Below are 13,556 nucleotides of genomic sequence, written 5' to 3' on the forward strand. Positions count from 1 at the left end.
CTCTCTCTCTATCCATCTGTCTGCCTGTCATTATTATCATTTATTTATAACGCGCCCGCGTATTCTGGGCGCAGAGCAATACGGCTGCAGGACGAAAACAATAACATATCAAACATTAACATGCACTGTTACAGTAAGGAGAGACTGTCCCGAGGAGCTTGCAATCCATAAGGGAGGGTACGTGGAAACGTAAGGTACACACGTGTGTGTGTGTGTGTGTGTGTCACCTGCAGGAGAAGCTGTGGGAGGTATATGTGACTATTGTCCCCATGGGGGCATGGGGCGCGGAGTTTAGGGGTAGGGGCCTGTGCAGGAGCCCGGAGTTTAGGGGCAGGAGCCCGGAGTTTAGGGGTAGGGGCCTGTGCAGGAGCCCGGAGTTTAGGGGCAGGAGCCCGGAGTTTAGGGGTAGGAGCCCGGAGTTTAGGGGCAGGAGCCCGGAGTTTAGGGGCAGGAGCCCGGAGTTTAGGGGTAGGAGCCCGGAGCTGTCAGTGTCACACACGTGGCACTATCCCTCCCTTGGCTTTATCTGCAGTTTAGCTGTGACTGGTATCTCTGCTTTATTTAGCTCTGAGCCTCCCACATGAAATGTGAGCCTCAGCCCTCTCCCTTCCTCTCTCTCCTCTCCCTTCCTCTCTCTCCTCTCCCTTCCTCTCTCCTCTCTCACCTGCTCCCCCTCCTCTCCCTTCCTCTCTCTCCTCTCCCTCTCTCCTCTCTCACCTGCTCCCCCTCCTCTCCCTTCCCCTCTCTCTCCCCTCTCTATCCTCTCCCCTCCTCTCAAGTTGTTTGAATTCTTTGCTCTCATGCAACATCGCTGCATGGAATTGGCTTCTAGTTGTGGAATATCTCATGGCATTAGCTCGCGGGCAGCATTAGCTCGCGGGCAGCGTTAGCTCGCGGGCAGCGTTACCGGGCGCTCTAACTCCTGGCGCATTCACATACAATGAAGAGGGGATTTTCTAACACTGCACCCCATTAAATAAAAGTGGTACAATACCAATGTGAACGCAACAAGTCCCAAGAGGTATTAAGAAATCAGAAAACCGCTGCCACTGGACTCTCGCAGACGCAGGAGACCGCGACAGTCACAATCAGCGTCACGCCAGGAGGACGAGGAATCGCAACTACCCAGGTGCTGAAAAGCCTCGTATTTGGGTGCCCTTATTACAAGAAATGTTTGCGAGCACAGACATATTGTATTCTGTTTTATTACACGTTATTACGCTGCGGATTTTCTCTTTCGTTAATCAAGACGCAGCGTGAATTTATTTATGTTCATTGATTGCTTTGAAAGAACAATAAACCGTCTTCATCAAGACACGGACTTCATTCTGAGCTCCGTGCGTCCCCCAGATCTGTGTAATTACTAAAGGGATATTATCAGAATTATACCTGCTGCTTTTGTCCCTTACATATTACACCTACGTGGTCCGCGCATCAGCGGCGGCCCACCCCCTGCATTCACATACACGCCAACATGCATATTCCCGTGTCACAGTCTGTGCAGTGTCATTATCCAATCTGGAACCAGGGTCACGTGTAGGATGTGAATGAGGCCAGATAGCTGAACTCATCCCTCTTTGAAAGCACAACAAATCCTTATGTATTTTCTTAACTTTATTGGGAAAGTCACAGCAAATTAGAGGTTGTGGAGTGGTAAGAGAGTGCTTCTCTGTGTGGAGTGGTAAGAGAGTGCTTCTCTGTGGAGTGGTAAGAGATTGCTTCTCTGTGGAGTGGTAAGAGATTGCTTCTCTGTGGAGTGGTAAGAGAGTGCTTCTCTATGTGGAGTGGTAAGAGCGTGCTTCTCTGTGGAGTGGTAAGAGAGTGCTTCTCTATGTGGAGTGGTAAGAGAGTGCTTCTCTATGTGGAGTGGTAAGAGAGTGCTTCTCTGTGGAGTGGTAAGAGAGTGCTTCTCTATGTGGAGTGGTAAGAGAGTGCTTCTCTGTGTGGAGTGCTTTGTATCAAGGGAAGGTAAAAACAGAATGGCCTTGCCAGGGGGTAGATAGCATGAGAGGTACTCACTCAGCCTGCTTAGGATGGAAAAGGAAGTGAGTAATCTTTGTCACACAGGAATAGTGACAGGACTGTGCTACCTGTGAATACAGACAGGGGAGTATGGAAAAGTCCACTTAGCCAGGGGGATTAAAGAGGTTGGCAAGGCAACCAGCTACTGGCAGTGTAAGAAGGGAACGTGTAACAATAATGTATTGATTACACAGGCACTGCCAGCTTTCAGAGCAGGGAAAACAGGCAACTGAAATATAAAGGGCTGGCAGGCAGAGCTGCAAAGGGGGGACAGAAATGAACAACCCTGTTCCAGGACAGGAAGAGAATGGGTTAACCAAAAGTGCTGAAGATGTCACTCTTAAGATGTCTGCCTCCATAAAGTGTTCATTTGTTACTAGTGCTGCTGCTGCTGCTGGGATTCTGAGTAAATTAACGCTAACGAAGCATGAATGCAGGAGGAAGAAGAAGTGTATGCTGGACCAGAACAGCCTCATTTAGGGCTTGGGGTGTAATACGACGTTGGATGTGACACACGGGTGATGAGAAGGTCCCCGGTAATGAGTCAGGAAGTTCCCATCGGAGAGCATTGCTTCCACATAGATTGTAAGCTCTTTGACCAGGACGACTCCCCCAGTGTTTGCTATTCTATTTCGTCCAGATTTGAAACAGAATACCATCTCTTCCCCTGTAAATGGTGCTAACCTTCTGATTTCACCCTGACCAACCTTAAAACGCGCCCCTCAAATAAAGCATCGCAACAGCCTGCACTCACAGCTAATGTCCCACACTCAGTCACTCCTATCACCCACTGTGCCCAAGCACTGCCATCTACAGCACTTATTCCCTCACCCGCTGTCTCTGTAAGTTCCCCATCACACCTCTTAGGCCTCGGCCAGGCTCCCTGCTGGCGCGCTGAGGCGCAGGGAAAGCGGGTGCTTTCCCTGGCCTTGCGGTTGCTTACTGCACGCGCTGTCAGCGGGCCGTCAGGGGGTGGGCCGGGGGCAGGCACGTCATTGGCGTCACGGAGCTGGTTCGCCCTCATTGGGCGAACCGCTCACGTGACCGGCCTGTCGTGCCGGCAAGCGGGGGAATTTAAAATTCCCCTAAGACCTGCGCTTCCGCGCGCTTGCGGAAGCGCAGGTGAGCCCCTACTAAAGCCGCTCTAATTGCGGCTGTAGGGGCTCAGTGCTGAGCGGGAGCGCGCGTCAGCACGCTTCAGCAAGCAAGCGCTAAACAGGGCCGAGGCCTTAGATTGTAAGCTCTTCGGGGCAGGGATTTCCTTTCCTATTGTCTGATTTTGCTGCGCTTATTGTATTATTATAATTCCCTGTACTGTATTCTTTGTGAGACACCGAGTACACTTTTGGCGCTATATAAATAAATTTGTATGTCTGGTGTAATATCGCTGTGCTCGGCGCTGGCGCCGCGTGAATAAAATAATACACAAATGTGCAGGTTTGTAGTAACTGGCGCTACACACACTGTCACAGCTCAGGGTGGGGTAACATGGGGTAACATGCACAGGGCGTTGTGGGTGAGTTATTCCGTTTAGGGATAGTCAAATCCAGTCCCCAAGGGTCACCAACAGGCGCAGGTAATAAGGAAATCCCTGCTTCAGCACAGGGGGCGCAGTCACGCTTCCCCAGCAGTGACAGGATCATTTCGCTTCTTTATTTCCCCGTCCCCAGCATTAAAGAGATGAAAAAAATAACCATTTTCGAAAACCATGTTTTATTGCATGTAGCGCAGAGCATTGTGGGAGTTGTAGTTCTTCCAGTTGCAGGGCTAACCCCAGAATGCTTTGCAGCAGCATGCTCTCCTAGTGTCCCGCGTGTGCTTCTCGCCCTCCTACGCCCGCTGCTTGGTCACGTTCAGATAAATGGCTCCGCAGCAGCGTCCCAGGCTGGCACAGAGAGGGGCGAGGAACACGTCCAGCACACTGGCCCACACGGTGCGGATAGGGGCCAGGCAGATGTCGCACAGCTGGATACACGGCCTGGCGCACCTGCGGGGGACAGAACACTCACTAACCAGCTCCCGGTGACACGGGCAGCGCCACCCAGTGCCAGGCTTTCCATTCGGAGATGGCTGGGGCAGTGGGGAATGGGGGGGGGGGGGCAGTGGGGAATGGGGAGAAGGGAATAGGGGGTTAGTGGGGAATGAGGGGGCAGTGGGGAATGGGGAGGAGAAGGGAATAGGGGGTTAGTAGGGAATGGGGGGACAGTGGGGAATGGGGAGAAGGGAATAGGGGGTTAGTGGGGAATGGGGGGCAATGGGGAATGGGGGGGCAATGGGGAATGGGGGGGCAGTGGGGAATGGGGGTAGTTGGGAATGTGGGGAACGGGGGATACCATTTTAACCCTTGACAAAATCACACTGCCACTTCCATTGGTTCACTATATACCTCCAGCTGTACCTATTCTGCGGGACTGCGCCTATTTCTTGTATCCTGCACATTTTTTAAACCAGGTGTAACTATTGCACCTCTTTCTGCCCATGTGAGAGAGGAGCGTCCCAATGCCTGCCTCCCATTGGATGAGCTCAGAGGAGCGCCCCACTGCCTGTCTCCCATTGGATGAAGCTCGGAGGAGCGCCCCACTGCCTACCTCCCATTGGATGAAACTCAGATGAGCGCCCCACTGCCTGTCTCCCATTGGATGAAGCTCGGAGGAGTGCCCCACTGCCTGCCTCCCATTGGATGAAACTCAGAGGAGCGCCCCACTGCCTGTCTCCCATTGGATGAAGCTCGGAGGAGCGCCCCACTCCCTGCCTCCCTTTAGGTGAAGATCGGAGGAATGCCCCACTGCCTGTCTCCCATTGGATGAAGCTCGGAGGAGCGCCTCACTGCCTGCCTCCCTTTAGGTGAAGATCGGAGGAGCGCCTCACTGCCTGTCTCCCATTGGATGAAGCTCGGAGGAGCGCCCCACTGCCTGTCTCCCATTGGATGAAGTTCGGAGGAGCGCCCCACTGCCTGCCTCCCATTGGATGAAGCTCGAAACCTTCAGCTAGTTACAGCAGCGTATAGATAAATGATCAGCGGATTATAGGGACGTTATCACTATTTCTATATTATTCAGATATTAGTACATAGAAATATAGCCAGAAACACAAGTGTTTTATTGGGAATTTTTTTTATCTTTGCATACAATACGCTGCAGGTGTCACGATGCCTTCTTAGGCCTCGGCCATGTTACTTGCTTGCTGGCGGAAGCGAGCTGAGGCGCGCTCCCGCTCAGCACTGAGCCCCTACAGCTGCAATTAGAGCGGCTTTAGTAGGGGCTCACCTGCGCTTCCGCAAGCGCGCGGAAGCGCAGGTCTTAGGGGAATTTAACATTCCCCCGCTTGCCGGCGCGACAGGCCGGTCACGTGACATCACTGGCCCGCCCCCGGCAAGTGACGCGCCCGCCCCCTGACGGCCCGCTGACAGCGCGTGCGGTAAGCAACCGCAAGGCCAGGGAAAGCACCTGCTTTCCCTGCGCCTCAGCGTGCCAGCGGGGAGCCTGGCCGAGGCCGTACGAAGTTTTCACTTGAGTGTAAGCTCCTGTTTCCCACATTGGATAGTGCTGCTATGGTGTACCTATGTTCCTGTCCCCGGTGTGGAAAGGACTGTCCCTACAGAACAGCGGCTCCCAAGCCAGACTGACCTCCACACATGGGGACAGCCTGTTCGCTGTACTCTTTACTGATGCACCATGGAATGCTGGGAGTTGTAGTCCTGCCCTTGATGTAGCGCTATACTGCTATAGACATTGGGACTACCAGGCCCAGAATTCCTTGTGTTCCAGGTGTCCTTGCTCAGGCATCACCTGCCTGGGTAACATGAGTGCAAGCTAGTCGTGACTAGTGACCTCTCCTTGCCCTGTATTGGAGGTCAGAGATAGGCCGGGGGGCTCTCACTGTGTATAAGGGCAGACTACCCCATGAGTTTCACCCTGACAAAAAGAACAGATGGAGGATTGCCCCTCCTAATTCCCGCTTAGCCTCGACCTGATACAGTAAGACTGAGCCACTGATTGAGCCACCTGTGCTGAAGCAGGGATATCCTGCAAATCTGATCTGTTAGTGGCCCTTGAGGACTGAAGTTGGATACCCTGATTTATAGGCTTCAGTGAGGAGGGGGGGATTATCGTGTGAGCGGGGGGGGGGGGGGGGCGGTTACCATATGTGCAGACACCCCAGGAGTGCGAAGAGGATCCCGGACAGCAGGGACACGGGCACGGCGCACAGCAGGGAGATGACGCGGTAACACCAGAGCTTGGACGACTCGAACAGGATGTCGCTCCAGGTCCAGACCTTGTCGAAGCTGTGAAACGATGCCGGTTCCGCCAGGACATCGGAGAAATCCACCTGCGGCGAGGAGCGAGCGTCACAATCCTCAGGGAATGTGCACACACCTGTGCAGCTGCACACCTAGGTGTACTCAGGGCACAGCCTGCACGCAGCATGCACTCAGGTGTGTGTAACAATGAGCAGTGTGTGTGTGTGTGTGTGTGTGTGTGTGTGTGTGTGTATATTACAGTACATAAAGCAGAGCAGGGGACGTGCTCTCAGATCTTGGAAAGTGTAAGCGTTTTTATTCCATATTCAATGTTTTGGTCCAAAACCGGGACCTTTAATCCCCCCCCCCCCCCTCCCCCGGGACACCCTTCAGATTACTGTGAGTACCCTGTAATTTACAGCTATACATTCACTCATGTACTCACGTGTGTGTGTGTGTGTGTGTGTGTGTGTGTGTGTGTGTGTGTGTGTGTGTGTGTGTGTGTGTGTGTGTGTGTAGGGGGGGGTGATAGGGTGGGGAAAGAGGGAGAAATCCTTCTTTCTGATAACACTTTTATTTCTTTAAAGCTCAATTATTTATTGCAATTTAGATATAAATTAATATTTCTATGCTTAGGGCTCTGGCATCTTATTCTGTACAAAAAACACCACTGTATATAAAAATTATATACAGTATATATATATATACATCTCAGATGTGTGTGTTTGTACCTTGAGATGCTTGTTGATACCTCGGGGGTCCCGCGTGTCCAGTCTGGGTGGGGTCTCCATGCAGATTGTGGTATTTGGAGGCAGCTGCAGATATTTCTGGTCATGGTCGAGGTCCATTGGACAATCACTCAGATATTGGTCTTGGAGCATCTCAGGGTAAGGGCGAGTAGTTGAGCCAGTGACCAGTGCAGTGACCAGTGAGCTGCGGCCGCACTCATACAGACCCCAAACGCACCCTAAAGCCCACCACTCTCTTTCTCTCTAACTCTCCCACTCTGTATGTCTCTTTCTCTAGGTCTCGGTCACTCTATATTTATATATTCTATTTTCCCTCCCTGTCTCTCTATTCTCAGAGACGAGCGGTGGATAAGATGTCACTCTCTCTCTCTCTGTCTCTGAGCCCTGACACTTCTCTGTAACATGCCAAACCCGACTGTCACTGAGATATAAATACTGCACGGACCCTCCCTCGCACCCCAGCTGTGCTGGATTAACTGCCCCTCGCTCCACCAGTCCCGGGGGGTATCTTCGTCTCTCCACCATTATTATCCGTTATTTGTAAAGCGCCAACATATTCCACCGCGAGGTACAAAGGGGGGGACGCAGAGATGTGATCATCACAGTTACATACTAATAAGCACAAATGGATACAAAGCGGTATCTAGGACCCTGATCCAAAGAGCTTACAATCTAGAGGGCGAGCAGTATCATTAGCATTGCCCAAATAGTAGTAAATGGCAGCGTTTTGTAATCATTGGCCCCGTATCTGCCAAAGGGTAAAGAATTCCATTGTACAATATACTATATAATAATACTTCAAAGTTAAGATTGAGGCTGAAAGCGCAGAGAGAACCGCTGAGACAAAGCAGGGAGCGCCGCGATCCCGAGACGCGAGAACAAGACGGGAGCATGCAGCGCTGGGAAAGGTGATCCATAAACGCGTAACTGGAGAGGTAGGAAAACGCCACGGCGATACGGTGAGCAAGACGTAGCGTAAAGAGGGGCGAGGAATTCTACACAGCTCACGCGGGGGATAATCCAGCACTGAAAGAAACAAGAGGAACCCGCCACTGATCTATGGTGCGGCTCCCAGAAGAATGAAACGGCCCCACGGGAAGACGGAATAACGACTGAAGCCGTGAAGGAAGAAGTCAGATCCTCGCAGAACTCGTTGCATGTGCAGAGCAGAACAATGCAGCAAAGCTACAGCTCTCCACGTCCACAAGAGAGGACACACAGGCGACGCCAAGACATACAGACCCCTCACTTACAGAGATACTCGCAGAGATACTCACAGATACTCACAGATACTAACAGATACTCACAGAGATACTCGCAGAGATACTCACAGATACTCACAGAGATACTCGCAGAGATACTCGCAGAGATACTCGCAGAGATACTCACAGAGATACTCGCAGAGATACTTGCAGAGATACTCACAGATACTCACAGAGATACTCGCAGAGATACTCGCAGAGATACTCGCAGAGATACTCGCAGAGATACTCGCAGAGATACTCACTAATGGACCGCACCAGACTCAGGACTTTGCCCGCAGTGAGATGTAACCGTGGATCCAACGGATCCAAGTGATGAATACAATCTATCACACCACGTAGGATCCATAGATTGGAAACGGCACACGGTTCTGTGGACACCTCGGCCATTTTAAATGCATTAAGAAGACCAAGTGTTACAGAAACGCACAGCGATATTATTAGCAACATTTACGAGCCCCATTAAACTACACGAAGAAACGAGCAAGATCAGCAACAAGAGGGCATCCAGGTACCAGAGCGTCACAAAGCTGGCCCCAGCCACGCGTGGACGATGGGTAAGACATTACGTGGCAAGAATAAGAAATAATAATAAACTGCATACTTGAGTCATCTCTGATTTTCAGACAATATTGTTGTATTTGGCACAAATCCAGAAGCCACGATTCAGAGAACTCGCTGAAGCAAGTACGAAGATGGACCTCCATATTAATCCAAAGAGGACCAAAGTGATGTTCAACAGAGAAAGAGATGGAACAGAACTGGAAGTAAAACTAAGGCTGCCGTGGCCGGCAAGTAACAATGGGTGGGGGCAAGTAACAATGGATTGGGGCAAGTAACAATGGATGGGGGCAAGTAACAATGGATGGGGGCAATTAACAATGGATGGGGGCAATTAACAATGGATGGGGGCAATTAACAATGGATGGGGGCAAGTAACAATGGATGGGGGCAAGTAACAATGGGTGGGGCAAGTAACAATGGGTGGGGCAAGTAACAATGGATGGTATGTATGTATGGTGCAGTATGTATGTACGGTACAGTATGTATGTATGTACGGTACAGTATGTATGTACGGTACAGTATGTATGTATGTACGGTACAGTATGTATGTATGTACGGTACAGTATGTATGTATGTACGGTACAGTATGTATGTATGTACGGTACAGTATGTATGTATGTACGGTACAGTATGTATGTATGTACGGTACAGTATGTATGTACGGTACAGTATGTATGTATGTACGGTACAGTATGTATGTATGTATGGTACAGTATGTATGTATGGTACAGTATGTATGTATGTATGGTACAGTATGTATGTACGGTACAGTATGTATGTATGGTACAGTATGTATGTATGTACGGTACAGTATGTATGTATGTACGGTACAGTATGTATGTATGTACGGTACAGTATGTATGTACGGTACAGTATGTATGTACGGTACAGTATGTATGTATGTACGGTACAGTATATATGTACGGTACAGTATGTATGTATGTATGGTACAGTATGTATGTACGGTACAGTATGTATGTATGTATGGTACAGTATGTATGTATGTACGGTACAGTATGTATGTATGTACGGTACAGTATGTATGTATGTACGGTACAGTATGTATGTATGTACGGTACAGTATGTATGTACGGTACAGTATGTATGTATGTACGGTACAGTATGTATGTATGTACGGTACAGTATGTATGTATGTACGGTACAGTATGTATGTATGTACGGTACAGTATGTATGTATGTACGGTACAGTATGTATGTATGTACGGTACAGTATGTATGTATGTACGGTACAGTATGTATGTATGTACGGTACAGTATGTATGTACGGTACAGTATGTATGTACGGTACAGTATGTATGTATGTACGGTACAGTATGTATGTATGGTACAGTATGTATGTATGTACGGTACAGTATGTATGTATGTACGGTACAGTATGTATGTATGTACGGTACAGTATGTATGTATGTACGGTACAGTATGTATGTATGTACGGTACAGTATGTATGTATGGTACAGTATGTATGTACGGTACAGTATGTATGTATGTACGGTACAGTATGTATGTACGGTACAGTATGTATGTATGTACGGTACAGTATGTATGTATGTATGGTACAGTATGTATGTATGTATGGTACAGTATGTATGTATGTACGGTACAGTATGTATGTATGTACAGTACAGTATGTATGTATGTACGGTACAGTATGTATGTATGGTACAGTATGTATGTATGTACGGTACAGTATGTATGTATGTACGGTACAGTATGTATGTACGGTACAGTATGTATGTATGTATGGTACAGTATGTATGTACGGTACAGTATGTATGTATGGTACAGTATGTATGTATGTATGGTACAGTATGTATGTATGTACGGTACAGTATGTATGTATGTACGGTACAGTATGTATGTATGGTACAGTATGTATGTACGGTACAGTATGTATGTATGTACGGTACAGTATGTATGTATGTACGGTACAGTATGTATGTATGTACGGTACAGTATGTATGTACGGTACAGTATGTATGTATGTACGGTACAGTATGTATGTATGTACGGTACAGTATGTATGTATGTACGGTACAGTATGTATGTATGTACGGTACAGTATGTATGTATGTATGGTACAGTATGTATGTATGTACGGTACAGTATGTATGTATGGTACAGTATGTATGTATGTATGGTACAGTATGTATGTATGTACGGTACAGTATGTATGTATGTATGGTACAGTATGTATGTATGTACGGTACAGTATGTATGTATGGTACAGTATGTATGTATGTACGGTACAGTATGTATGTATGTACGGTACAGTATGTATGTATGTATGGTACAGTATGTATGTATGTACGGTACAGTATGTATGTATGTATGGTACAGTATGTATGTATGTACGGTACAGTATGTATGTATGGTACAGTATGTATGTATGTACGGTACAGTATGTATGTATGTATGGTACAGTATGTATGTATGTACGGTACAGTATGTATGTACATACATATACATATGTAAATTCTGGCTTTTGTTTGTAATTATTTTCAGGAGTCAAATAATAAATTAAAATGGAATTATTTTAACCCCTTCACTGCCAGAGGGGCCACCAACCCATTCCTTTGCCTGGCTCGCCCCTCAATGTCTTGTGGCACTGGAAGAGCAGGCAGTATCAGGTGGGGATCTGCTGCCCTCTCGTGGATACTAGCATAAACAGCACCCTCTTCCCTGAGATCAACAGAGTTATCATGCGCGCTGTGTAGGCCGCGTCCACCCTTCCCGCGACGGCGCACGCGACGCGAACACAAGGCCGTACCTCTATGAGGCAGACCATAGAGCGCGCAACCGCACACACGTTTTTGGAGAAGACAATTTTTTTTATTTTGGCGCGCAAAGGACGCGTCACGTGAGCGGTTCAGCCAATGAGGGCGAACCGCTCACATGATGTCACGGCCACGCCCCCCATCGTGTCTCCTCCTCCGAAAAGCCACGGATCGCCCCTGGGGCAGGCGCACGACGCCACGCGCTCCTGCTATATCGGGCCGCGGAGACGGAGCACGTGGCGTCGATTGAGCAATCCGTGGCCTTTGGGATGGGGAGGCGCGATGGGGAGGCGTGGCCGTGACATCACAAAGCTGGTTCGTCCTCATTGGCTGAACCGGTCATATTACTGGTGAAAAGTGATAAAACGGCGCAAAAAAATTAAAAGGTGATCACTGTAAATTCAGCGAAGTGAATACAACACTCTTAAAAATGAATGAATTAAAGTGCACGTATAGTATCTTACACATAAATATTGTGAAAATATAAAAACATAAAATGTGGTGAAAAGAATAATAAAGTTTAACCCCCTGCTCGACCCCTCTGGCGGGATATGTTTGCACTTGTCCCTCAGTGTTGCAGTGGATTCACAGATTCCAGGGGGAGAATAGAGGGAAAAACACACAAAAGCAGAAAATCTAAGTGTGGGAGAAATGCAAAGTGCAACCAAATGCAACCAAATGCAACAAACTGCAACAAACTGCAACAAATGTCAGCTCCAGTCTTGGCTCTTGTGAAAGGCCGACTTACAAACTGTAAGAATATCAGCTCAGCACGGATCGGGGGAGAAGCAGCTCCAGTACTCAAGAAGATGTAGCCCCAATATAGAGAGAGGAAAAAGCTCCATAGCACAGACCAACCAGGTGTAAAAGGTTTTAATCTAAGTGTAAAAATCACACTTAAAATATATCAATAAAAAACGGCGTATCGCACGGCGATAGTGTATTGAAGAAAGCGCTCGGCACATCAGCTCACCGTCCTGCAGCCGCCATAAGATCTCTGCGTCCAGCCTTTACTCCATCGCGGGTCTGGGTGTCAGATCCGGTTTTTCTCAGGTAGCAACCTCGCTACTCCTGACGAAGCTGACGGTATCCCGTGGCGAAACGCGTTGAGCAGGGGTCCTTTCCTCGTACGGAGCTTCCTTGGAGAGGAGCCGCAGGCCGCGAGGAGCGCAGAACGCAGAGGGCCTAGATTAATTGATTTAATGTGATGTTAACCTAAATGAAGGGGACCTGTTAACGATGTGAAGCAGTTTGTGCTCCTATAGAAAGATTGCAATGTTTTGTAATCGGCATTATTGTAAATGAGCCAAAATGATATTCATCCCCAATCACGGAGCGGCGGTAACATTAACCCCGCGAAATAACGTCTAGTTATCTATATGTCCTACCCGACCCGGGCATTACTCCCGGGGGGGGAGAGACCGGGGAAATATATCAACTATATTCCAATTTGTATAATTATTATATTTTCCAGGTGCCCCCCCCCTCCCCCACTTCTATCCCCCTGATGCTAGATAATTATTGCAGCTCGGTACAGGCTCTGGCCATTAGGTGGCGCTACAGAGTGTGTATGCAGCACCCCTGTGGGACCCGAAGTACTCTAAGGGTTAATTCTAGCAAGGTCCATGTAACTAATTCCATGTTCAGACAGGTGATTGGGGAGGAGGGGGTCCCTGGTGATTGGGGGGGAGGGGGTCCCTGGTGATTGGGGGGGAGGGGTCCCTGGTCCCAGGAACATGGGAGAGATTCTGTGCAGCACAGAGTGGCGGGCCGCGCCTGTTGGGGACCGCGCCTGTTTGGGGGCTGCTGCTGCCTGAGCCCCCCTGGGAAGAAGTTATATGTGCTTCTGGCGCCCCCTATACCAGCCCTGCATGGACCAGCACCCTGAAGAATGAGGTAACACCCCCACCCTGAGGAATAAGG

General features: G+C 49.0%; 1 protein-coding gene across 1 annotated transcript; it reads right to left on the reverse strand.

Moving 5' to 3' along the window:
• Positions 1–3,716: 3,716 nt before the first annotated feature.
• On the reverse strand, positions 3,717–7,443 carry LOC142471916 (caveolin-2-like). Its single transcript, XM_075578366.1, has 3 exons — positions 6,994–7,443; positions 6,164–6,351; positions 3,717–4,009 (listed from the first exon to the last, which is right to left on the reverse strand). The coding sequence occupies exons 1-3, from the start codon at positions 7,141–7,143 to the stop codon at positions 3,853–3,855; spliced, it is 495 nt and encodes a 164-aa protein (XP_075434481.1). The 5' UTR covers positions 7,144–7,443; the 3' UTR covers positions 3,717–3,852.
• Positions 7,444–13,556: the final 6,113 nt, after the last annotated feature.

This window comes from Ascaphus truei, chromosome 21 (genome assembly GCF_040206685.1).
Source record: "Ascaphus truei isolate aAscTru1 chromosome 21, aAscTru1.hap1, whole genome shotgun sequence".
NCBI classification, from domain to species: Eukaryota; Metazoa; Chordata; class Amphibia; order Anura; family Ascaphidae; genus Ascaphus; species Ascaphus truei.

What these genes read in the sequence shown, in the direction of transcription:
- LOC142471916 (XM_075578366.1), bottom strand. Translation starts at nt 7,143, where the DNA reads ATGCTCCAAGACCAATATCTGAGTGATTGTCCAATGGACCTCGACCAT. An exon ending in GTATCAACAAGCATCTCAAG is followed by an intron (nt 6,352 to 6,993) that starts GTACAAACACAC and finishes TCCTCGCCGCAG; the next exon opens with GTGGATTTCTCCGATGTCCT. An exon ending in CTGGGGTGTCTGCACATATG is followed by an intron (nt 4,010 to 6,163) that starts GTAACCGCCCCC and finishes TGTCCCCCGCAG; the next exon opens with GTGCGCCAGGCCGTGTATCC.